This window comes from Molossus molossus, unplaced genomic scaffold (genome assembly GCF_014108415.1).
Source record: "Molossus molossus isolate mMolMol1 unplaced genomic scaffold, mMolMol1.p scaffold_m16_p_8, whole genome shotgun sequence".
In the NCBI taxonomy this organism is placed as follows: domain Eukaryota; kingdom Metazoa; phylum Chordata; class Mammalia; order Chiroptera; family Molossidae; genus Molossus; species Molossus molossus.
The window spans coordinates 1,396,469-1,423,139 of NW_023425402.1; the positions used below are offsets into that span (position 1 = coordinate 1,396,469).

The 26,671-nt window shown below is 54.1% G+C and overlaps 1 protein-coding gene across 1 annotated transcript; it reads right to left on the reverse strand.

The window, feature by feature from the left end:
• Positions 1-4,644: 4,644 nt before the first annotated feature.
• On the reverse strand, positions 4,645-24,471 carry TRIM26 (tripartite motif containing 26). Its single transcript, XM_036247902.1, has 8 exons — positions 24,178-24,471; positions 14,312-14,805; positions 12,831-12,926; positions 11,356-11,586; positions 7,245-7,267; positions 6,714-6,829; positions 6,514-6,546; positions 4,645-6,129 (listed from the first exon to the last, which is right to left on the reverse strand). Exons 2-8 carry the CDS (start codon positions 14,747-14,749, stop codon positions 5,432-5,434), a joined length of 1,635 nt encoding a protein of 544 aa, XP_036103795.1. The 5' UTR covers positions 14,750-14,805; positions 24,178-24,471; the 3' UTR covers positions 4,645-5,431.
• Positions 24,472-26,671: the final 2,200 nt, after the last annotated feature.

The window sequence follows — 26,671 nt, forward strand, 5'->3', positions numbered from 1 at the left end:
AAGACAAACAATCCAATTAAAAGATGGGCAAAGGACTTCTCCAAAGAGGACACACAGATGGTCAATTGACATATGAGAAAATACTCAAGGTCACTAATCATCAGAGAGATGCAAATAAAAATTACAATTAGGTATCACCTCATATCTGTCAGAATGGCTGTTATCAATAAATCAATAAACAAGTGCTGGCAAGGACACGGGAAAAAGGGAACCCTAGGTATCCTGTTGGGAACGCAGGCTGGTGCAGCCACTGTGAAAAATAGTACAGAGCTTCTTCAAAAAATTAAAAATGGAACTGCCACCTGGCCGGTATGGTTCAGTGGATGAGCATCGACCCATGCACCAAGAGGTCACCGGTTTGATTCCCAGTCAGAGCACATGCCCAGGTTGTGGGCCAAATCCCCAGTGTAGGGCATGCAGGAGGCAGCCAATCAATGTTCTCTCTCATCGATGTTTCTATCTCTCACTCTCTGCCTTCCTTTCTCTCTAAAAATCAATAAAGAAAAAAATTTTTAATAAAAAATAAAATCAATAAAGAAAAAAATTTTTTAATGGAACTGCCACCCTAGCTGGTTTGACTCAGCAGTTAGTGTGTCAGCCCATGCACCAAAGAGTCATGGGTTCGATTCTGGTCAAGAGCACATACCTTGGTTGCAGTTTGGTCCCCAGCTCTGGTCAGGGTCATGCAGGAGGCAACCAATCGATGTGTCTCTCTCACATTGATGTTTCTCTCTCTTTCTCTCTCTCTCTCTCCCCTCCCCCACCCCCTCTTCCACTCTATCTGAAGATAAGTTGAAAAATATCCTCGGCGCCCTGGCCGGTTTGGCTCAGCGGTTAGAGCGTCGGCCTGCGGTCTGGAGAGACCCGGGTTTGGTTCCCGCTAAGGGCACGTACCTCAGTTGCAGTTTGTCCCCGGCCCTGGTTGGTCGTGCGGGTGGCAGCCACTCGATGTGTTCCTTTCGCATCAATGTTTCTCTCTCTCTCTGTTCCTCTCTCTCCCTCCCACTCTACCTGAACAAAAAATGGAAAAATGTCCTCGGGTGAGGATAAAAAATAAAAAATAAAAGAAAAAGAAAAAGAAAAAATAAAAAAGAAAAATATCCTCGGGTGAGGATTTAAAAAAAATGGAACTGCCATTTGACCCAGTGATCCCACTTTTGGGTATATATCCCGAGAATCCCAAAACAGCAATCAGAAAGAAACTGTAAACCCCTATATTCAAAGCAGTGTTATTTACAATAGCCAAGATCTGGAAACAGCCCAAGTGTCCATCAATAGATGAGTGGATAAAAAAGCCATGGTACATTTGCACAATGGAATACTATGCAGCTGTGAAAAAGACGGCTCTCTTAACCTTTGCAACAGCATGGATGGACCTGGAGATTATTATGCTAAGTGAAATAAGCCAATCAGAAAAAGACAAATACCATAAGATCTCACTAATGAATAAATAAACTGATAAAATAGAACCATAGGCATAAGTACATAGAAGAGACTGACAAATGTCAGAGGGGAGGCTCGTGGGGACAGGAGAAAGGATGGTGAAGGGATTTGCTAAACAACATATATGCATGGCCCATGGACACAGACAATAGTATGGGGAGGGCAAAGGAGGGCCGGAGGTAGAGGTGAGCAAAGGAGGGAAAATGGGGAACATGCGAAATAGTGTCAACAATAAAATAAATAAATAAAAATAATTTTTAAAAGAAGAGGGAAAACATGGGATAAAGAAATAGATCAACCCAACATTCCAGACCTGAAGGTGAAGCGAGACCTGAGAAGCTGTGCAGACCCGTCAGGAGGCAGTGCTCAGGGGACAATGCTCAGAGCACCTGAGGACTGCACACTTGAGACTGGACAGCTGGTTATGTGTGAAGGAAACAAAGAGAAAGAAGGGACAGGCATCACTGACTCCAGGGAAGATAAAGTTGTCCGGGTGTAGTTTTGACAGACATGATGAACCTACGAAGTCCTCATGTGATGTTAGGACTCAGACTGAAGGGGCGGGTGGAGACAGGAACGGAGCTCATCTTCCTCCTTCACAGTGGGGAAGCAGAGAATAATGACCCAAACTCATATTAACTGGAAATAAATGAAGATAAACATCAACACAGTCTGCCACAAGGGTAACCTGGGCTTCTGGGGAGAGAAACGGGACGGGAGACCAGTTTTAACAGCAGCATTGTCGATATGTGCGACCATATCTGCAGCTGTAATTCATTAAAAAAACAACAACACAACTTTGAAAATGTGAATATAAAGTAAAGTTTCAAAATAATTTATTGAATAAATTTTACTAGCAAATTTCTATACTAAGGTGGTACACTAGTACAGAAAATACTTTTATTATTTTGCAAGGGTCTTTTATGTTGAAACCTATTTTCTCCAGTTTATTTTGGAAGTATGATGCTCATAAAACTCATTAAAGCAAAAATGACCTGAAAACATTCATACTTTGTTCAAATGGAAACATTCCTTATTTAATAATTATCAGCTATTAATTATACAATGAATACCTTAAAGTTTCAGAAATCTCATTATACAAAAAAATTATTTCCAAGAAAGGATAAAAGGCATTTTGAGAATTATAAATTAGTCCATAAATAAAAGATTGGTAAAGTATAATTTTAGGGAGCAATCCATACCAATCAAAATAAATTTAAATATTCAGGAATATGCTAGTAATTATTGTCTATCAAGATTCAAAGGTAGATTAACAGGCCTTGTAATTGATAATGCATGTCTTATTTCTAAAAATGGACACACTTTGCAAATATGTATTTAGAAAAGAAACAATAATTAAAAAGGTAAAACATGAGTCACAAATGAGAGTCCCAGGAGGAAGTGTGGCCTTTGTGGAGAATCTCAGATGTATGTTGTATATCCCGTTTTCCATCTTTAACATGGCAACGGAAAAAAAAATCAGAGGTAAAAAACAGTCAGACAGTTGGAGTCGCTAGGTCATCTTTCCTTCAAGTCACTGCCCACTGTCCACGGAAGGACTGGGGGATGCTGTGGTCCACGACTCGCTTCCCCCGAGAGCCGTCACCTGCACAAGCCTGGCCCTGGCGCTGGGTGGCCTGGGTCCCGGGGGCCCTGTGGGGACTCCCAGCAACTACAGGCATATTTGCAAAGTGAGTGCAGAGGACAGAAAGCAGAGCTGCAGTGTTCTGGGCAACCCCGAAGGAAAGCCCTGGGCTGCTGGTATCAGTGGAACCTTTGCAGTCACAGAGACGGCCTGGTGACATCCGAGTTATAATGAAATATATGTAAATGCAGGCTGTCCATTCAACAAGATTTTATTGAGCATCTCTGCGCCAAGCATTGCACTAGGTGCCATGGAGAATACAAGAGAAACATAAGACATGGTACCCGCCCTCCGAGCTCAGAGAGGCAGACACCTGTGCGCGACCCAGGCAGCGTGGGGCAGGCTGGGCCAAGGGAGCACTGGGAGCCCTTTGCTGGAGCGGCCTTCACACACTGAGGACGGCAGGGGCCTGCAACATAAGGACATGGCTGCACGGGGACTCGGCTGGAGCAGGGAGTCTGTTACCCAGTGGGCACTACGGACTCGGGCCAGCCTGGGCAGAAGGGAGCAGATTCGCTTTAATTCCTCTCACTGCGCGAAGGGCAGTGGACGCGTGCCCCACAGCCTGCCTCACCCTCCCCAGCCTGTCCCAGGAAGTGCAAGGGCAGTGTCAGGAGCTGAGCACCCACCAGTCACAACTCCCACAGAGGGGGGCTTTTCCTGCCTGGACATTCGCTGTGTCTTTATATGGACCAACAAGAGCAAGACATTCTGGGTTCTTTTAAAAACTCTCTTCATGACCTGGCCAGTTTTGCTAAGTGGTTAGAGCGTCGGCCTGTGGTCTGGAGAGACTCTGGTTCGGTTCCCACTAAGGGCACGTACCTTAGTTGCAGTTTGTCTCCGGCCCTGGTTGGGTTGTGCGGGTGGCAACCACTCGATGTGTCCCTTTCACATTGATGTTTCTCTCTCTCTCTCTCTCTCTCCCTCCCACTCTATCTGAACAAAAAATGGAAAAATGTCCTCAGGTGAGGATAAAAAAAAAAAAAAAAAATCAATGAGAGAACACCTATTGGCTGCCTCCTGCATGCCCCACACTGGGGATCAGGCTTACAACCTGGGCATGTGTCCTGACCAGGAATCGAACCAGCGACCTCTTAGTGCATGGGTCAATGCTCAACCACTGAACCACACGAGCCGGGCTGGGGCAGCTTTTTGTTTATTTGTTTTGTTATTGTTTCTTTTTCTTTTCAGATAGGGTGGGAGGGAGGGAAACAGAGAAAGAAACATCGACTGGTTGCCTCCGGCACAACCCTGACCAGGGTGGGGACAAATCGCAACCTAAGTTTGTGACCGGAATCAAACCGGTGACACACTGAGCCAGGCCAGCCTATGACCGCTGAACCAGACCAGTCAGGGCCGGGGCAGCTTTTTAAAGTGCCAGGCAAGCCCTAGCCGGTTTTGCTCAGTGGTTAGAGCATCAGCCTGTGGTCCGGAGAGACCCAGGTTCGGTTCCCGCTAAGGGCATGTTCCTCGGTTGCAATCTGTCCCCGACCCTGGTTGGTCATGCGGTTGGTGACCACTCAATGTGTCCCTTCACGTCGATGTTTCTCTCTCTCTCTCTTCCTGTCTCTCCCTCCCGCTCTATCTGAACAAAGAAAGAAAAAATGTCCTACGGTGAGGATAAAAAAAAATAAAGTGCCAGGCAAGATAGCAGGTGGATCTGGGTGAGGGGGAGGCCATGGGATTTGGGGACAGCAAAATGGCTGGGGTGGGACAGTCCACTGATCTTTCCCAAGGACATATGGTGTGGGAGGCTACATGGGCCGGAAAACGCTGCCTGGCCTCTCACTCAGCGGAGTGCAGGGCTGGGTGGAAGGCAGTGGGCAGGAGGGAGGGAGCAGCCCGCGTGGACTGCAGGCTGGAAGTCTGCGCAGGACCCCAGGCTGCAGGAGAGGAGCCGGCCACAGCAGTGTGGAGGGAGCAGCCCGCGTGGACTGCAGGCTGGAAGTCTGCGCAGGACCCCAGGCTGCAGGAGAGGAGCTGACCACAGCAGTGTGGAGGGAGCAGCCCGCGTGGACTGCAGGCTGGAAGTCTGCGCAGGACCCCAGGCTATAGGAGAGGAGCCGGCCACAGCAGTGTGGAGGGAGCAGCCCGCGTGGACTGCAGGCTGGAAGTCTGCGCAGGACCCCAGGCTACAGCAGAGGAGCCGGCCACAGCAGTGTGGAGGGAGCAGCAGCCCTGAACGAGGCCATGGGGGCCACAGTCCCAGGGAGGGGACCAGCAGCACTGTGGGGTCCCTCCTCCCCCTTGCTCAGGTGCTACGGCCAGGCACCTCCTCCCCCCAGTGCTCGGATTCCAGAGAAGAGACATGGGGTGGCAGGGCCAGTGCGGAGGGGCAGGCGCTCACGGTCTCAGCCAGAGGCGTGTCCCAGGCCACTTGAGCCACAGGAAGGGGACCAGACGCCGGGTGAAGGTGGCAGTGAAGGTGTAGATGAGTTCTTGCGACTCCGCGTTGGTGAAAGTCACAGTGCCGCCTTCGTAGTCCAGGGCGATGCCCACTCTCCGAGGCCGCACTGCGGGGAAGAGCTCCGCCTCGGGGTGGGTGTTGGCCCAGACGCCGGAGGAGGAGAGGCGCAGCGCCCACACCCCATCATCTGGCCGCATGGAGAGCTCTCCTTTCCTCCTCAGAGAGTCTCTGGCCACCCCCACCATGCAGCTTCCCAGGACTTCCTCCTCTTCCTCCTCCTCCTCCTCTTCTTCCTCTTCGTCCCCCAGCGACTCCTCATCCTCATCTGTTCCGAACCAGTCATCTTCGTGTTCATCTCCATAGCCAGCCTCCTCCTCCTCCTCCTCCTCCTCCACCTCCTCCTCCTCGTCCCCATCCTCTTCATCCTCAGACCAGCCCTCCCTCTCCACCTCCACTTCCCAGTACACCTTGCCCCAGGTGAAACCCTTACTGCCTAGCACCCCTGGTTCACAGTCAAACTGCTGGGGGTGCAGGTAAGCACCGTGGTACAGGTCACTGTTGTAGGTCACGCATTTCCAGTCTTCTGACAGCTGCAGGTACCCACTGGCCGACTGTGGGTCCAGGGTGACACTCACTGTGAGAACAAAAGAACAGGTAACAGTGGGCCAGGAGGGCCAGCAGTCCCCAGTGTCCGTGCAGGGCCGCCACGCCGCAGTCTGCGGCCATTCGCAGAGCGGCCCTTGTGCACAGGGCCCTGGGGCTATGCAGTGCCGAGGTGCAGGGAAGGGGCTGACTGCAGGACCAGTGAGGCTGGAATAACCCAACGGGCAGAAGAGGAACCTCTACTGCAGCGAAGGGCAGTGCAGTGGTCGGAAACGGAAGTGGGCCTTTAGCTTTGTAGCTGGGAAATTCTCCCTGTGGCGTAACAGAAGGGACTGCCCGGTACCAGCAGCCACAGTCTCTGTGGGAAGTGTTCTTTATTTGAGGAGAACCTGGGAACAGCTCATCGGACACTCACCTGTCTTATATTCCAAGTCTCTCCGCAGCTTCCCTGGGGAAAAGAAAGGACAGCAATGGCCCAGCAAATTCACAGGCTGGCTTCCCACTCAGACGCAGGCCCTCAGAGCCCCGAGCAGGAGGACAGGTGGTAAGGAGCCAGCGCTCTCTCTCAGTGCCCGCCCAGCTCCTGCTCCCACCCACGGCCTCCCCAGGGCTTACCCTGGAATTCCCTCAGGCCTCTCTGCAGACATAGAAGCTTCTCTGAGAATTCTCCGCTCCTTTTCTTAACCACCCGAGCAATGGGTTTCCCAAGCCAGAACTTCCTCCGCGGAAACCTGAGAAGATGCAGACACAACCTTAGCTGTTCCTGCATCTCTCAATCCTCATACAAATACGAGGGGAGGGAAAAGTGTGATCATTCCCGCCACACAGAGATAGGCCACAGACACTGCTGAGTGAACTTCAACCAGAAGCGGATCGCCCTCCAGAGCACAGCCCTTCCCCCAGCCCCTCCCAGCCTCCTCTGTCCCGGCTCAGACAAGGAGAGCAGGCCACGGAGGTGGTGCTCCACAGACAGCAGGGCTCCAGTTCGGGACATGATCTTGCTTCCCAGGAGGAACCACGCACTGTGGGCACCTTTGTACTGTTCCACTCACCATTCATTCAAGTGGACCTTGCGCAAGGAAAAGGGGAGGGCACACAGGCACAGAGGAATGAGGGGGGCACACTCCAGAGAGGAAGTTCTTTTACCTGTTCAGGAAGTCCCTGGTGTCCTAGAAGGGAAGAAACCACAAGGGTCAATGTGAATCAGACTTCATTCACCTGCACCAACACCATATCAGAGACAGGGACACGGTGCCGTCTCTATGCACACGGACCAATGTGCACCAGACTTCATTCACCTGCACCAACACCATATCAGAGACAGGGACACGGTGCCGTCTCTATGCACACGGACCAATGTGCACCAGACTTCATTCACCGGCACCAACACCATATCAGAGACGGGGACACGGTGCTGTCTCTATGCACAAGGACCAATGTGCATCAACTTCATTCACCTGCACCAACACCATATCAGAGACGGGGACACGGTGCTGTCTCTATGCACAAGGACCAATGTGCATCAACTTCATTCACCTGCACCAACACCATATCAGAGTCAGGGACACGGTGCCATCTCTGTGCACACAGACCAATGTACATCAGATTTCATTCACCTGCACCAACACCGTATCAGAGACGGGGACACGGTGCCGTCTCTATGCACACGGACCAATGTGCACCAGACTTCATTCACCAGCACCAACACCGTATCAGAGACAGGGACACGGTGCCGTCTCTATGCACACGGACCAATGTGCACCAGACTTCATTCACCTGCACCAACACCATATCAGAGACGGGGACACGGTGCTGTCTCTATGCACAAGGACCAATGTGCATCAACTTCATTCACCTGCACCAACACCATATCAGAGTCAGGGACACGGTGCCATCTCTGTGCACACAGACCAATGTGCACCAGACTTCATTCACCGGCACCAACACCGTATCAGAGACGGGGACACGGTGCCGTCTCTATGCACACGGACCAATGTGCACCAGACTTCATTCACCTGCACCAACACCGTATCAGAGACAGGGACACGGTGCCGTCTCTATGCACAAGGAACAATGTGCATCAGATTTCATTCACCTGCACCAACACCGTATCAGAGACTCTATGCAGCTGAGGCCTAGTGGGAACACTGGATAAAACAACAAAGAAACAAATGACAGCGGCAGGTCCAGGGTACTGAGGGAGGGGTGCAGACAACAGGGCCAACTTCTGTGAGCTGAAGACATTTGTGCTGAGATTTGAAGGAGAAAGTGCTGGCCAGGGAAGAAGGGGAAGGCGGGAAAGGGTGTGGCAAAGGAGGCAGGGCAGGTCATGAAGAGCTGAAGGGGAATAGCAGGGAGTTTCAGCGTTGTTCCATGCACAGGGAGTGGAATGACAAGCCATATGCTTTCATTTGGCTGATTCCAGGATCCATGCTCCCCTTCTCCCTTTCAATAACAGGACCCAGCAAAAAACTACATTTCCCAGATTCCCCTGTATCCAGGTCTGGTCATGAGACTAAGCTCCAGCCAATGGGATGTAAAAGGAAGCACTGACTACAATTTTGGGACCATGTCCTTTACAAAACAGGAAATTGCTTTCTATTTCCTCTTTCCTGGCTGAACTTTTTATATTTTGGTGGTGAGCCCCACTCGACAACATAGCAGAGGACGTCCCATGACATTAGTGGAACCAACTAGATGGAAGTCACACAGATCTCTCATGAGCTCACGGACAGTCCCCGACAGCCCGACTGCCCCAGCGCTGACCGGCCTCTGAGACAGCATGCGAGGGAGGCCGCCGCCTGGAGCAGGAGATGGTACAGCCTGTGGGCTGCATGGGCCTGGAGACGGGCCTGGCTGGGCGGCGAGGAGGCCGGGCCTGCTGTGTGAGGGATGGGGACAGGTGGGTGGGGAGGGGTTCTTGTGAGATGCGGTTATTCCCTTTTTGTGAGCCGAATGCCTCGTGACAGTCTGCATTAAGTCCTGCCTTCCTTTCACTCATTCACAAATATGAATTAAGCGCTTGCTACAGGCCAAGCACTGCTCTAGAAGCCTGGGGTACAGCCGTGAAAACAAGGGGCACAGATGTCTGCTCTCATCAGAGCTGACCGAGCAGGGGATGCAGACAGCAAGCAGCCAGCATGACAAATAAAGTCTATCAGAGCGCCCGTGACAGGTGTTGTGGGAGGGAGGGAAGTAGAGTTAAGGGGGACTGGGTAAGGTGAGATTCGGGAACCCAGGAGCGGCTCTGCCCCGGAGGACAGGGAAGGGGCCAGAGCAGCACCGCAGCACCAGGGAGCAGCCCAGACAGAACTGAGTTCTGGCAAATCCTTCTGATCTGTCTCTCAAAACAAGTGCAAGCCAGCTGGAGGACTGGGTGACGTGTCTGCAGAGGCACGTGGTGTAAGAGGGCAAATGAATGGGCACGGAAAGCCACCTAAGGGACAAAGAGGGTGAGTGGCCGGAGAAGGTGGGGCCTGGAGACCAGTGCAGTGGCCTGGAGCGAGCCTGGCCTCCACCCGGACACGGGCTGCCGCAAAGCAGGGGCGGCACCTGGAGGAAGGACAGTGGCCCTCGGCTCGGCACACCCTGGTACTAACGGAGAGCACTCAGGAAGGGCTTCTTCGGTCTGGCTGCCAGCAGCGGGCGAGGCAGAGGTGTGAGCAGCCTCCGACCCTGTGACAGGAGTGTCTCTTGGCCGCTCCTACCTCCCTGGTCCCCTTCAACATCCTCACGAAATCCCCAGTCCAGAGATCTTCCTTTCCTTTTCTATTCCCTTGTCAAAAAGACTGCTTTACATCTTTGGTCCTGCTGCTTCCCTCTCACCTGTGTTTCTCTCCCAGACTTTTGGATCAGGGCTCCTATCCTAACAGGATCTCATTCTCACTGTCCACAAACAGTCAGTAACCTCGGGGCAGCCATGACCACTGAGGACTAGCTGTCCAGTTCCCTCACAGAAAGATCAAAACAACCCCCCCAGTACAAAATTTCAGGTCCTGGTTTTAAGCAGACACTCACTCTCCCCACCCCAACCCAGGGAGTCTTCAATCTGAGTGGTCTTGGAGGTACTGAAGGCTAGGCCTCCGCTGGCCCACGCACCTCCTCTGGGCGCAGTGGTGAGGCTCCCCTTGGGGCCCCACAGCTGCACCCCTGCCGGCCAGCACGTGCTCCCCTCTGCTCCGCGCAAGCAGGCCCCCTAGTGGCGGCCACAGAGAAGGAAGCACACTCTTCCCTAGAGGGAAGGAGACAGGGGGGAAGGAAGACGCAGCAGGTGATGCAGTCAGAGTCTGAGAGAGAAATTTGAGGGAACAGAGTGACATCTGGAGGGAAGGACAGAGCCAGAGACACACACTGGATAAATGAGAGAGAAAACAAGAGTAGAAACCTGGGAGTGAGGACCCCGGGGCTGGAGCTTTGACGAACTCTAACCTGCTAAACGGTCCAGGACAGACCCCTCCACGCTCTGGCCCTCAGTGACTTCATCAGAGTGGGCTACCTGGAGGAATCCTGAAATCCCTGCATCTCCACCCGGAGAGGCAGGCTGAAGCCACCGTCGTGAGGCAGCTGGCACAGAGCCCTGGAGCATGTACCCGGCCATCTCTGCCAGCTGTCCACCTGCCCGGCTTCTGGCCCAACCACCCCAAACCGCACACGCGGAGGAGACCAGCACGTGGGCCTTGCCCTGGCCAAGAGCAGAGGCTGAGCACACCCAGCCGCTGGGCCGTTCAGCATGGCTGACTCCTCAGGGAGGCTCCGGGAGTCTGGATTTGTGATGCCATTTCAACCTGCAACCTGGCCAGGACCTTCCTCTCTCGGCATCAGTCACCTCCATCTGCAAGCGTCCAGAGACAACGCACCTGTTTCCTGCTTTTCCCGAGGGTGATTCCAGATCAAACCTCACGCACTGGCCCTCTGGGTCCCTGAGAGAAGCTGCCCTGTGGCCTCCCTTAGCGACCCCACCCTCTGCAGCTTCCCCTCCAGACCGCAGAGAGCGTCCGTGGGCAGTGTCAGATGTCAGGAGACAGGCTCGTGACAGCAGTGATGAGGATGAAAGACAGTGACAAAAATACTAATTCCCTTCCCTTCCATTTCAATATTTTTAAACATTTTGGGGTAGAAAATGTACTCTTTGAAGTGCACGTGCCAGGCATTTCATCTGACGCCCAGGCGACTGTGGGCGGAACAGGGCTATCAGCCCGGTGCTTCACGGAGGCGACCATCCAGTGCCCCGCCCCCAGCCCGCCCCGACAGCTCTCACCTGCATGAGCTCTGCAGCGGGCTGCTGTGCTTTGTCCTCCAGCTCGGAGATGACGAGCGCCAGCCGGGCAAGCTCCCCGGCGCCCCTGGCCTGGTACTTCTCCCTGCCCTCCGCCAGCTCCTGCTCCAGCCTCGCCAGCTGGTCCAGCAGGCGCTGCTCCCGCTCCCTCAGGAACTGGTGGCCCTGCTCGAACTCAGCCACGATGAGCTGCCTCTGCTCCTGGAGCTGCTTCTGCAGGGCAGGAGGGGAGGGGTGAGCTGTCTTGGGGGATCCCTCCAGGGTCTGGTGTTAGTGCACAAGGCTGGGTCTTCTCCCTGCTCACAAACTAGTGCTCAGGCTGGGGGGCGGTGCTTTCGCGCATTCCTGGGCCAACCTCCCCTCCTCGAAGAAGACAGTGAACCAGCTCAGTTCACGCAGCCAGCTCGGGATGAGGACCCTGGCTCTGGCTGGCTAGGCAGCCCGCTCGCTGTTCCAGGCAAACCAGTATGTTCCCGGGCCCTCTGAGGAACTCTGTGAGCCAACACATTCTCCTCCTGAACACCAATCTCTGTATGTCACCTCTTCTAGGCAGCTTGCTTTGATCATTCCCACCCAAGCCTGACCAATCAGTCCTCTCTTCAGCACCCCTTTTATGTATAAAATACCTGTGCGCCCATCCCTGCCTCACAGGGCTATCCTGTTACCTCAGTGAGACTGTTCAATTCTGTGCTCAGGGACCATGAGTTTCCTGCCTCTAAATTTCACTGCCAAGTCCAGCTGAGATCTGGTCAGTGTCCTCGGTCCCTAGCGCACTGACATGCTGGGCTGCATCCATGCACACCAAGGGCCTGTACATACTCCTTGACTTGAGCTCTGTCCTGCTTCCCACTCTCCCTCTCCCAGGGCCCACCAATAAATAGCTCATGGCCAGGCCTGGCCCCAACATCCCTGCAATGCCCGCTTCCCACAGAAAACTGGAACCTGCTTCTCAGTTTTCCTCCTGATACCGTGTCTACTGACGCATTCAAGGTCGCTGCCTGTTCCCAGCGACAGGCAGCCGTGGGCACAGGGCCCAGACAGCATCCGCAGCCCTCCCTCCTCTCAGTTCTTATCCTGGAGCCGGTGCCCTCCTTCCAAGCCCTCTGGCTCCCCACTCCTACAGGAACCACATCTTCCTCCTCCTCTCTGAAAGGAAGAGCAGAGCCAGGCCTTCTTCCGCTCCCCACACCCTGGCTCTCCCACAGAGCAGCGGAGCTGCCAGAGGTGGCCCTGCAGCTGAGGCGAGTCACAGAGGAGGAGCCTTAGCTGACATCTAGGCAACCCCCTCACTCGTCAGATCAGGCAACGGGCCGAAGCCACAGGGCTCAGACTGGCAGGCTGGGCTGCCATGCTCAGGCCTGGCCTCGCAGCAGCCCCCGGCCGCACCTCTACAAGCCCAGGAGTTCCTGCTGCACCAGCCCACTGCCCCAGGGCTCCCCCTCGAAAGCCTCACTTACTAGCACGTCCAGGATATCCGCTTCTCCCTTCGCCTGACAGCCCTGAATTTTGTCTCTGTCTCTCCTTAGAGTACTCAGGTGGTTCAGGATTTTTTCCTGTAGAGAGACAAGCAGTGGGGACAGGTGAACACTCTGGTCTGGGGAAGCAGGGTGGACTCAGGCTGAAGCCTCCAGCAGGGTCTCAGCCAGGCCGGCCTCCAGGCAAGCACAGAGCACCGTGCGGGGTGAGGAGGCTCACCCTGTGGGACTGGGCACCGTGCGGGGTGAGGAGGCTCACCCTGTGGGACTGGGCACCGTGCGGGGTGAGGAGGCTCACCCTGTGGGGCTCGGCACCGTGTGGGGTGAGGAGGCTCACCCTGTGGGGCTGGGCACCGTGCGGGGTGAGGAGGCTCACCCTGTGGGGCTGGGCACCGTGCGGGGGGCTGGGCACCGTGCGGGGGGCTGGGCACCGTGCGGGGTGAGGAGGCTCACCCTGTGGGGCTGGGCACCGTGCGGGGGGCTGGGCACCGTGCGGGGTGAGGAGGCTCACCCTGTGGGGCTGGGCACCATGCGGGGTGAGGAGGCTCACCCTGTGGGGCTGGGCACCGTGCGGGGTGAGGAGGCTCACCCTGTGGGACTGGGCACCGTGCGGGGTGAGGAGGCTCACCCTGTGGGGCTCGGCACCGTGTGGGGTGAGGAGGCTCACCCTGTGGGGCTGGGCACCGTGCGGGGTGAGGAGGCTCACCCTGTGGGGCTGGGCACCGTGCGGGGGGCTGGGCACCGTGCGGGGGGCTGGGCACCGTGCGGGGTGAGGAGGCTCACCCTGTGGGGCTGGGCACCATGCGGGGTGAGGAGGCTCACCCTGTGGGGCTGGGCACCGTGCGGGGTGAGGAGGCTCACCCTGTGGGGCTGGGCACTGTGCGGGGGGCTGGGCACCGTGCGGGGTGCGGAGGCTCACCCTGTGGGACTGGGCACCGTGCGGGGTGAGGAGGCTCACCCTGTGGGACTGGGCACCGTGCGGGGTGAGGAGGCTCACCCTGTGGGGCTCGGCACCGTGTGGGGTGAGGAGGCTCACCCTGTGGGGCTGGGCACCGTGCGGGGTGAGGAGGCTCACCCTGTGGGGCTGGGCACCGTGCGGGGGGCTGGGCACCGTGCGGGGGGCTGGGCACCGTGCGGGGTGAGGAGGCTCACCCTGTGGGGCTGGGCACCGTGCGGGGGGCTGGGCACCGTGCGGGGTGAGGAGGCTCACCCTGTGGGGCTGGGCACCATGCGGGGTGAGGAGGCTCACCCTGTGGGGCTGGGCACCGTGCGGGGTGAGGAGGCTCACCCTGTGGGGCTGGGCACTGTGCGGGGGGCTGGGCACCGTGCGGGGTGAAGAGGCTCACCCTGTGGGGCTGGGCACCGTGCGGGGTGAGGAGGCTCACCCTGTGGGGCTGGGCACCATGCGGGGTGAGGAGGCTCACCCTGTGGGGCTGGGCACCGTGCGGGGTGAGGAGGCTCACCCTGTGGGGCTGGGCAGCCTTCTCCAGCAGAACGGCCCTGTGGGGCCTGTGACCCGGGGACTCCCTGCACAGCACACACAGCAGCTGCCCGTCATCCTCGCAGTAATAGTGCAGCTTCTCCCGGTGCCGCTCGCACAGCTTCCCGTCGCAGTGCTCCTGGGCTGCGTCGCCCGGCTGCCTGCCCTTGTGCACTTTCAGCCGCTCAATGTTCTCCACCAGGCTGGCCAGCTGCCACACTGGGCGGATGTTCTCCTTCTTAAAAGGCTTCTTGCAGAGGGGGCAGACGGGGCGGCCCCCCGAGGCAGGGTGGACGTCGGTGGTGCAGCTGCGGCAAAAGACATGGCCACAGTCGATGGTCACAGGGTCCCGCAGGTAATCGAGGCAGATGGAGCAGGTCACCTCCTCCTCCAGGCTCCGCAATGGTGCTGACATGGCCATGGTGTACTTAGTCCTTAGCTCAGCGGGGCCTCAGCTCACTGGTGGGGCTTCTGCTCCTTGGAGACCAGACATGAGTCAAGAGCAGACACAGCAGAGGGCAGAGCCGGCAGCCTCACATGGGGCGGCCCCAGCAACCAGCAGACTCGTACCAGCTCTCACGAGGCTCAATAACAGCAGAACGAGAGCACCTACTGACCTTCTAGTCCAACCCTCACTTCACAGATGAGGAAACCAAGGCCAGAGTGGGCCGCTTAGCAGAGTGGCAAGCAGAGCTGCCTGAGCCCAGGCTGTGGGGTGGAGAAAGCAGGCCTGCCTCAAGGCCCCTTCCTTCCATCAGCTGAATAACAATTATGATAGACCAAGGGACCAACAGCTCTGCTGGAAAACTCACAGCCAACACACGGTCTCCCACGCCCGCCATGTCCAGGGCTGTCAGCTAGCCACGTGCGAGCCCCTCACCTAGTCAGGGCCCAACAGCCAGGGGACTCCTTCTGTTTGCTCCTCCAGGTTTCAAAGACTCAGAGCATCGAGGTCCTTCACCAAGACTCCAGAAGCACCTGCAGTGGAGTCTGGCGTCCCCCTTCACACGGTTCCCTGGCTGTGCTGCGCTGCACGCTCGGTTCCGCCCCTGGAAGCTGCCCCTCCCCGGCCTGCCAGCAGAGCACACACCGGCCGCACCGCACTCGCCCGGCTGCTCTGCCCTGGCAAGGGTGGTGGGACCCGGCCCAGCTCGCTGAAACTGTGCGGCACTGCCAGCTGGCCGTGCTGCGATGTGCCGCAAGGCCTGGCCCCAGGCGGACTACACACGCTGAGCATGAGGACTTCAGTCCATTTACCTCTGTCATCCTGGCCCACTTCCTGACCCAACAGCTGCCTCCTGCCCCTGACTCTGTGCAACAATACAGAACTCTTTTAAGTACTGTGAGCCCTAGTTTATCCATCCATAAAAATGGGAGCATGATACTTACCTTCAAGGGTTCCTAAGTGGGTTGAGGGAAAGGATTATGCCTAAGTGCAGTACACAGGAAGAGATCTAGGAGAGAACCAGGACCCGTGATTCCAAACCCAGGAGTGTTCAAAGCACCAGATGCAGAGTGGACACACACAGTGGCAGTGAGGGAGGGAGAACTCGCCCACGACAGAGCAGTCGCCCGGGGAGGGCCGCCGCAGGGCACAAGGACCACTGCGAGGCTGTAGGGAGCTACAGGAAGCCAGAGCTATCAGGACTGTCCAGTGAGAGCCATCCAGCAGGGCTCAATGGCCTTCGTGCCCTTTCTCCTAGTGACAAGAAGGAGCTAGAAATGACCCCAGGTTCTAAGACCCAAAGGAACACAAAGCAGAAATGCATCGTGGAGTTTGCGAGGGTCTGAGGGGACACCTCGAAGTGCTGTGCAGAGGGGAGTGCCGCGCACGCAGGCTGCAGGCTGCAGGGGGCTGGGGCAGTGAGACCGCAGCCCAGATGCGTGAGAACAGGTCCACACAAAGCTCAGATGAAGGAGGCAGGGTTGAGTCATTTAACTGACAAATGAGGTAATAAAAGTTTTAGGATACTAAGGCTAGTAAAAATCTTAGGACTTGCTGGAGCCAGCTCCCTGGTCTGCCTGTGGGAACCAGCTGGCCCCAGCGTTTCAGCTGCAACAGCGAAGAGGGGACTCCTGGGCTTGGAGTCCATCATCAGTCACTGTGTTCAGGGCTTAGAAGTTGAAAAGCTGAGGCTGTTTCCTTTGCTGCAGTCCCTGGAAGGACGGAAGGACTGGGGAGAGCCCAGGTGCAGCGCCCACCCTCCCCTTGCGCAGGCGTGCTCAGCCCAGGAGCCCGCTGGCTCTGAAGCACACACGTAATCAATACGTAACACCGTCTAGGAGTTACAGAAGACACTGCGAATAAGTGCAGGAGGGGTAACAGATTAGAAAAACACCATCTTGCAATCTCATTATAAGACAAGGATCTTTGCCTAGCCGATATGACTCAGTGGTTAGAACGCTGGCTGTACACCAAAGGGTCGAGGGTTCCATTCCCGGCCAAAGGCAGGTACCTAGGTTGCAGGTTCAATCCCCACCCCAGTCAGGGCATGTGCAGAAGGCAACCAATGGATATTTCTCTCTCTCTCCCCCCTCCCTCCCTCCCTTCCACTCTAAGAATCAATGGAAAATATATCCTCAGGTGAGGATGAACAACAGAGACAAGGATCTTCACTGAATGCTAAAACTATGAGGTGAAAGGTGCTAGAGGACAGGACAGTCCCATGGAGCCAAAGTGCCTCCCAAGGGTTAGTACTTCCTGATGCTCCTCAATAAGGGGCAACTCTGTGATCACCTCAACCATGACCAGAGCCGGCATCTCCAACAGAGGACCACCTGGCACAAGCATCCCACGTGGGGCACAGGACTCACACATCACCTTGAAGCAATCCTGCTACAAATGTTCGACCTGCTAGTCGAATCAAGCTTCAGACCTAACTTCCAGTTTGCAGAAAACATGAGGGAAAGAGGAGTGAGCTGAACCACACCACGAGGAAACAGTCAGACAAGGCTAGAAGACAGGACATTCCAGGTCTTTTATTTGTGTACTTACATTAAAGATTCCTAATTGATATTTTAGAGAGAGAGGGAGGAAGGGAGAGGGAGAAAGAAACACGAATGAGAAACATGTATTGTCTGCTTCCTACTGGGAACTGAGCAGAAACCCAGGCATGTGCCGTGAAGGGGAACTGAACCTGTGACCTCTCAGTGCACCTGACAAGACTCAACCAACTGAGCCACACCAGCCAGGGCCTGGCCTGGACTTTTAAAAAGTCAATGTCATAAAAAATAAAAAAGGTCCTGCAGGTGTGGCTCAGTGGTTGAGCATGGACCCATGTACCAAGAAGTCACCGGTTCAATTCCTGGTCAGGGCACATGTCCAGGTTGTGGGCCCAATCCCCAGTGGGGTGCATGCAGGAGGCGGCCAATTGATGTTCCCGCTCATCAACGTTTCTCTCTCTCTCTCTCTTTCCCTTTCTCTCTAAAAATCAATAAAGAAAAAAAAATTTTAATAAAAATAAAAAAGAATTTTTATTGATTTAGAAAGACTAAAGAAAAATAACAACCAAATGCAAATACCTTGATGGCTTCTGGTGTTTGTTTGTTTGTTTAAAGCTATAAAGATGGTTTGGGGGCAAGTAAGGAAATTTGACAAAGGACTAGGTATTGAATCATATTGTGAAATGATTGTTAATTTTTAAAATGGCATTGAGACTGTGAGAACGTCCATATTTTCAGGTGATGTGTGCTGCGGGTTAGGGCTGCCTGACTACAACTCACTTGTAAATAGTTCAACAACAACAGGCGTTAGAAAAATGTTCTGAGGAGCGGGGCTCTAGTGTTTTCTACCAAGGTCTTGTGATAACAAAGACAGTAAAAACCATCACAGAGAGACCATGGCTCATGTGCTGCCACAGGGACTGGGTTCCGAGGAGCTGGGGACACAGCTACCTGTACTCGGCCAGCCGTCATCTGCGAGTCTGCGAGAACCAGACAAAGCAGACAAGCGAAGCATTGCTGTTTCTACGCTCAAGTCCATCACTGGGCTACACAGACTCCCCCTTGAACACGTTACAATGTTCACTGAAAGAGAGCTCAGTGCATCGCGGGTACATGGCAGACCTAGGTGGCAACCTGTAGGTGGACAATCCTGGTTCAGGTTTGGGCTCTGCAACCCAACAGCCAGGTGACTAACAACTTGGAGACAGCATTTATTTAGGACCTTCCTTACGTTATTCAGTGGTCAGGATTCTCTTCCAAAGAAGCTGAGGATCAGCAGGGTAAAGCAACTTGCCGAGGGCCACTCCAGGACTATTTCCTACCCAGGCAAACAGTGAGAGGACTCTAACAGCAGCTTCTTGGTCAAGAAGCTCGATGAGGTCAACTACACGGAAGGGCTTTCTAGGCTGCAGAGTGCTGACAATAGGAAAGGGGTATGTGTTACCGCTGACAGTGACCTCGAGCACCTTATCTCAAATGACAGAAAACAAGATGAGAGTACAGGACACAGGGCAGACTTCAATAGCTGCTCATCCCAATCCAATGCAAAACGGACCCTCTCCAAAACATCCCCTAACTACCATACTCCCCAATGGTTCTGCCTATCATTTATGCCTTCAGCATATTTTTATTATCTCAATGAGTTTCCACAATAAGGGGTAAAACTATTATTCTCCTCTCCATTCCTGGTTCTTGGCAAACAAAATGCAGAAAGCCAGAGCTGGGAAAAACCTCAGGGAGGACATGGTCCACCCCACTCCCTTTACCCAAACAAGAGTTCTGAAGCCCCTGGCTCCAGGGCACTTGGCTTCTGTCCCTCCAATACACCAAGCTGGCTGTGACTCAACAGAACCAGGCAGAATTGGAGATACACCCCCTCTTTCTGAGTTCCCCTCTCCCTGCATCCCACCCCTTCCCAGAACTCACTGAATCTCATAAACACCTCCTTGGCATCTGTCCACAGAACAGCTGGAGACACTATGTAATTTCCTACAGCACGCTTCAGGACATGGGTGCCATGCATAATTTGTGACTGTGAGAACTACATGAGCTGCAAACAAGCTGAGGGAGGCATTGCCAGGAATGTCCACAGCTGCACTCCCCACCCCAGCCCTGCGGGCCCAGCCCTGGTCTCCAGGTTCATTTCCTGCCACCTCCCACCTCCAACTCCACCCCACAGCCACAGCAAACCCCTGTCCGGAGCCCTTCACAAGTGCTTTCCCCTCTGCACAGAGCTCCGCCCCTTTCCTGCTTAGCAAACTCCTTTCCCCGCAGCGTGGAGTCTCAGCTGAGAGCCACCTCCTCTGGCAAACTGTCCTTGACCTGCAAAGTGAGTCCACAGGCTCTCTCCCAGACAAAGCCCAAAATCCCCAGCACTGATGTGGTACTTCTCTGCAGTCAAGTCCTGACTTATTTTCGTCCTGACTTATTTTTCTTTTCTTTAATCCTCACCTGAGGATATTTAAATATCTTCAGATAGAATGGGTGGGAGAGAAGGGGAAGAGGGAGAGGAACATGAGTGAGAGGGACACATCGACTGGTTTCCTCCCTCACGACCCGACCAGGGCCGGGTCAAACCACAACCTAGGTACGTGCCCTGGACGGGAATCGAACCCGCCACTCTTTGGTCCGTGGGCTGACGCCCTAACCGCTGAGCCAAACCGGAGAGGGCAAGTCCCCACTTATTTAATACCAGCTTTTCCCAAACCAGAGGCTTGTCTGTCTTAGTAGACACCAGCACAGCGCCTGCGCAGAGGAAACCGGCAGAGCGTTCGAGGCCGACAGAAGGCTTCCTGCAAACCCCTTTCTCTCTGGCAAAGTGATGTTACTGGACAAGCGATGTCTTCATACTCCCCACAGCAAACAAGAGCAATCACCACCTGTCATGGAGCCCAGGTTTGCTCCAGGAACCAGAAAAGGAGGGAATGGCTGCTGTGGTCTATTCGACAGGGGTCCTACCCACTCTTCCTTCTCTAGTTTTACATCTAGGTGTGCAAAGAGCTCGTTTTTCCTGGCTTTGAGCTTCAGAAGAATGGAATCATATTGCGTTTTGGGGGGGGGGGGTACCAATATCATGTTTGTGAGGTTCAGCCATGTGATTGTGAGCTAATTTTGTTCCATTTTCTTTGACTTATGACTATGGAATTCTACTTCTGATATAGTCTACTTCTGATGGACATCTGGGTTGATTCCAGTTTGGGACAATTACAAACACTGTTCCTTCCGGCACACGTGTCCTAGTACACACAGGCAAGTAGATGCAGCCTCAACTTGACTAGCTCAGGCCAAACTGTCTCTGAACTGTATCAGTGCACACTCCCACCAGCAGCTCCCTCTCTGGCAAGGAGCACTCACTGTGTGCCACAGCCGCACCCACACCCGGTACTGTCAGCTTTTCAGTTTCTGCCAATCTAGTGGATGAGAAATAGAATCTCACTGTGTGTGTGTGTCTGTGTGTGTGTGTGTGTGTGTGTGTGTGAGACACTAAAAAAAAAAAAAGGATAAAGAAACCACACAAGAGAGACCCAATAAGAGGCAACAAAATCCTACATCAGGTGCAGCTTGATCCAACCAGTAAGTGCTGTGAGTGTCTGTCTTTTGGGGAGAGGGGTCCAGCCAGTTTCCATTCTTCCAATCCCTTTCTGGGGATCATGTGCTGCAGGCAAAAATCTCCCTCAGCTCAGGACTGGAGCAAGAGAATTAGCCTTAAGCCCCCTGGCCACAGTGCTTGCTTTGGGAATGAGAACATGACTCATTACAGCCAGCCACAAGAAGACCTAGTTGAGAAACCAGGAAAACGATTCTTGCGATTTCTCAAGAACCTGCAAGAGCTGATGTCATATGGTTAGAAGTTGCTACAGCAGTTTTGCTAACCAGAGAATTAGCCTGTTGGAGAATGAAGAACACCCAGAGGTGAAGTAAAAGAAATGAGGATCATCGTGTGATTCCCTGGAGCTACCCTAACCTTGAACTTTCCCATCACATGAACCAACAAATGCCCCTTTCGCCCAGCCAGTTTGGCTTGTCTGTCATCTGCAGAAAAAGAAAAAAAAAAAGAATCTAGTCCTGACTGATATGCAGAAAAAGTTACTAGAGGTTACTAGGCTGAAATACAGAAAGAGCTTGTGCAGAGAGATAAGCCTATTTATCTAGTCAAAGGTCTCCTAACAAAGGTAAATACCAACTGGCAGTTCCGTCTCTGGCCCCCACTTGAAGACCAGCGCCTGCCAGGCTATGACAGCTCCCAACCTGCTCTCAGCACCAGGGCCTCCCGACAGCACCCACACATTCCGAGTGCGGAAGCACAGGCAGAATCTGCTTCCACCCCAGCTCTCATTCCAACCGAAGCCTGAAGCAAAGAGCTCCTGGTTAGGACTGGATCCAGATTTCCACCTAGCCTCAGCTGCTCTGCTGTGTAGCCTGGGGTGGGATTTCCTGATCTTTCAGGGTCACAATATCAACAGGAAGAAATGGGAGTGAAAGGGATAATTGAAAAACATATATTGGTCTCTGCTCCCGCTCCTGACACAGGGTTCCTGAAACCCCTGTCATTTCCCGGGCGGCAAGAGCACTAGGAACAGTTTTTGTTTTATTGAGTCAACTCTGGGTTGGCTCCTGGATGGGGCCTGCTCACCCAAAAGACCAAGCCATGAATAGAAGCCATGGAATTTTCAGCCCCATCTCCCATATTTGAAAGAGGAGAAAGGGGCTAGAGATGGAGTTATAATTGATCATGCCTGTGTGAGGAAGCGTTCATAATTCTCCAATGGTACAGGGTTCAGGGAGCCTCTAAGTGGGTGAACACATCCACACAGGGAAGGTGATACACTCCAACTCCACAGGGACAGAAGCACCTGAACTTGGGACCCTCCCAGACCTTGCCCTATATATCCCTTCAGCTGGCTATTCACCTGAATCCTTATCATCCGCTTTAATAAACTGGTAAATATAAGTGTTGGGCTGAGTTTTTCCATTACAACAGGTCAAACTGAACTAAAGGTTTGGCAAGTACACCAGCATATTTAATGTGTGGCATGAAGTTGCTACTATTATTATGAGCAACCAGAGCACAATAAACACAGCTGGGACCTTTTGGTCAGGTGTGCAGTTTCATTGTGCTGGTGTCTGACAATTGGCTATGAGGCAAGAAAATGCCAGTTTGTCAAATTTAGTTTCTTCAAGATCATAAATGGAGTCAGTGAACTCAACATCCTTGGGTTAGTGAGATGGAGCACTGCTAACCATTCGTTCCCTGGAGGAAGGAAAATCTAAGCTATCTGCTAGGGAGTTACTATTTTTCATTAAATTTAATATCCAAGTCATTACATTTAGTATCTCTGAAATCAATGTGATCAATGGCATGTCATAATTTGACTGGCAAAATAATTTTTTCTCTGCAGAACCATTGGTTTTATCTTAGATTTGGTGAAATGTGACATATCTCCTACCAAGTGCTGCAGGGTCACCTAACACACAGGTCTCAACCTATTTATTACTCTCCTGCTTCAAAACTCCTGAGGTCACAACTTCACAGCAGGGCACACAGGCCCCGGATAATCTGGCCCTCACTTACCTGTCCAGCCTGCAATCCTGCCTCACCCACTTGCTAAATACAGTGAACCAGGGGCACAGACCCTTCTTCAGGCCCCCACTCCCCATTCCCCACCCCTTGCTGGTGCACATGATCTTTTCTCAGTCCTAGCTCATATTGAAGGCCTGAATCAGATATGCCCCTTATCTATGAGGCCCTTCCTTGAATAAGTTAATAAGTAAGGCAGAAGAGAGAAAGAAATTCCCCATGCAAAAGAATTCCAAACAATGCTGACATATGTAACCTGAGAGGATGTGACAAAAAGGGCACCTATCTATGAGGTCTTCCCCCAGTAACCCATAAACCCAGTCTCAGGAGAAAAACAACATAAAAATTCCAGTAGAGGAGCATCCTGCAATACATGTGACTAGTCCTCAAAACTGTAAGATCATCAAACACAAGGAAAGTCTGGGAAACTGCCACAGCCTAGGGGAGCATGCGGAGATGTGGGACCTAAATGTGATGTGGTGTCCTGGATGGGATCCTGGAACAGAAGTACTTAGGTAAAAACTAAGGAAACCTGAAGATTGTGCTGGTCAGTAATAATGCACCAATATTGGCTCATCAATTGTAACAAATGTGCGACACCAATGTAAGATATTAATGAAAGGGAGAAAGTTTTCGGGTGTATGGGAACTCTGCACTCTCTTCACAATTTTTCTGTAAATCTAAAACTGTTCTAAAACATAGTCTATTTTTTTTAAGGCTGATGCTTTTAAACCAAAATCTAGGGATTATGCTTTTTGCTAATAGTGAACAGGAGCCTCAGTGGTCCCAGACACTAATACTCGTTGCATGCATGAAGGACTTCCTTCTCAAATAGTTGCGGGGTCAAAACCGGACCGCACCGGAAATGTGGAAGTGTTTGCCCGCCATCTGCTCCGCAGATACAGGTCCACACTCTTCCTAAGGTCAAAATCAGGAAGAAAATCGGCGGGGGGGAGACTAATGTGCTCATGGGCTGAAGAAGAGAGGGGACACGTAGCTCCAAGTGCACGTGATTAAACTGGTTTATTCGGACCAAAAATAAATAAATAAAGGAAATGAAAGAAAACATGACTTTGGTCATAATGAGGAACTGGCGGACTGCTTGGCTCCAAGCACCAGACCTCCATCGAGCCGCTTCCCTCCGGCGGGGAGACTGGGTCGGCGAGGAAGAGGCAGACCCGCAGGCAGGGGCGAACGCTCCCCCGCTCGCGGGCGGGTTGGGCCGGGAGGGACGCGGACCCCGCCCGCCCCGCGCCGCCCGCCCGCCGCACCAGGGCGCGCGAGTGGCGGCTGCTTTGCTTCATGTCTCACCGGACGCCCCGACTTACCGACTTGCCGGCGCGGAGCTCGGGCAGGAGTGCGGGGCTGGCGTCGCTCGTCCCCCGCCGGGCCAGTTCCGGGTTGCGATCCGCCGCGCACCGCGCCCCACAGCGCGTCCCGCGGTAATCTCCGCTCTTGCGATCCCTGCACCGAGATTTCTCCCGGACCAGCGCCCGAATTGGTCCCTGCCGAACTCCGCCTCCCAATGGGAACCGGAGGCTCCCCCACGTCACGGTCCCGGCGACTCCCGGGCGCAGGCCCAGAAAGGAAACTGAAAGCAGGCTTGGCCCGCGTCCCGGCGGAGGAGGCCGGCTCTGAGCGCGGAGACCTGCGTGGGGCGCCGGGCGGCGGAGTCCCCGCCCCGCCGGTTCCCGCCCGCGCTGAGGGGTCCGGCGCCCTGGCCGCAGGCTCGCGCGGTGTCCGCGGGCAGGGCTCCAGCCCGCGGCCTGCTTGCTTCCTGGAGCCGGCAGGAGCGGAGCCGGCGGGAGCGGAGCCGGCAGGAGCGGAGCAGGCAGCCTTCGCAGCGGACTCTTCGCAAGTTAACCATCGTTTCTGAAGCGCCCACGGCGCCCCCGGGGTGCTACACAGACACCCTCCAGCAGGTGCGCATTAAGGCCCCCTCGACAGACGGGACACAGGTTCCCGCAGCTTAGGGCCGGGCCTGGCTCCGCGGACCGGCGGCCCCCTCAGCACTGGGCCGGCACTCCGGGTCCAGGGTCCCGGAAGGTTTCCGGAGGCCCCGGCGCTCCCTCGCCCCTGGCCCGGAAGCTGCCCACGCCAAGCCCGCCGCTCGCTTCCTGCTCTGCCGGCAGCCCCGCGGGCAGCAGACCATCCGCCTCGCCAGCGCGTGTCCCAGGCACCGTGGCGTCAGAACCCCAGTCCCCGGGCCAGCCGGGCTGTCCGGGTCAGCCCTGCGCGGAGCGGAGCGGAGCGGGCAGTTCTCCGGCCGTAGCTCCCTGGCAGGAAGGGCGGACGGGAGACCCACGTGGAGGCACAGGTCGCCCACCTCAGCAGGGGCAAGATAGATTACAGGTGTTGGGGGTATTCATGACGGGGTGAACTCAGGGTCCTAAACCCTAAACCCTGCCCGGCCTCCACCCCTCCCTCACAGGGGTGGAGGAAATTTAAGTGACTAGTCAGTGGTACTGATTGCGTGGTGGTAGAGGGGTCGGGGGTTCGGAAGAAACCCACGCGCATGTTTTACACCCTGTCTCCTCTCTGTCCAGTGGTGTAACTCATAGCCCCAGTTCTTTGGACCGGAGGGATTTGATTCCCTGGGTGGGAGGAATTTGGACCTAATCCTGTCCCACAAGACTGCTGTATGGGCTCTGGATGTGGTCTCAGTAGACTCTAGACTCTCCAGCTACCTGTACTTTTAGCTGGTGTTGTGGGAAAATGTGTATTTAAAATGCTCCTTAAAAGATTTCCGCTGCTGCCCTGACAGGTTTGGCTCAGCAGTTTAGAGGGTTGGCCGGCCAGTGGACCGAAGCATAGCGGGTTCGAAATTCGGATCAAGGGCAGGTACCTGGGTTGCGGTTGGACTCCCCACCCCCACCCCCACCCCACACCCCTGCCGGCCCCCAGCCGGTGGGGGTCCTGCAGGAGGCAACCAATTGATGTCTCTCTCACATGGACGTTTGTCTCTCCCTCTCTTCCACTCTATCTAAAAATCAATGGAAAACTATCCTGGGGTGAGGATTAACAGTAACAAGATTTCCTGCAACTAATCTGTTTTTTTTTATTATAATGATTAACTTATTTATTTTCATTATAGATGTTTTTCCGTTTTCCCCCCATTGGCACCCTCCTACTGATCCCAGCCCCCTCAGAGTCCTGCTACTAATCTGTTTTCTCCCAGTCCGGGGGAGGTAGGTGCCCCACCCACAGACCATGCACTGTGTCCTCCAGCAGTAGGGGCCCCTTTCCCCTGCTTAAAATTCTCTTCCCAGCCCACTTTAGAGAGAGGACAAGGCCTATGCAGGGCCTGAGGGGCTTACATGAACACCTTGCTTACTGTATTCCACTGACCTCTGTCTTGCCACCTGTCCTGAATCCCTGCTCTTCAATCCCTCTGGTCTTGGAACTCTGCCCTAGCCCCTTGCATGGCTGCCCCTTCTTGTCATTCACATTGAGACAGGCTAGTAAGCCAGGACAAGTGAAATAGGGAACTGGGGCAGATAGTGAAATGGCCAAACGGTTACAGCCACCTAGTAAATACGAAAATCCTCTTTCCTAACCAAGGACACTTAGGAGTAACTGGTTTGTTTGTACTTCTCCCCATCCAAAGGGTAAACAGCTGAAATCACCCTACTCAGGGAGACAGAACATAAATTAGTGCCATTTGCCAATCATGTGAACCCCAGGACAATTAAAGTCAGGGGAATAAACCTTATTTTAGTTCATCAACATAAAGATAATGACTATTCTATTGAGGTCCTCCCCTAAACTCACAGCCTTTAAAAAACAAAGGACCCAGCATGCTCTCCCTCCTGGGAGCATGCC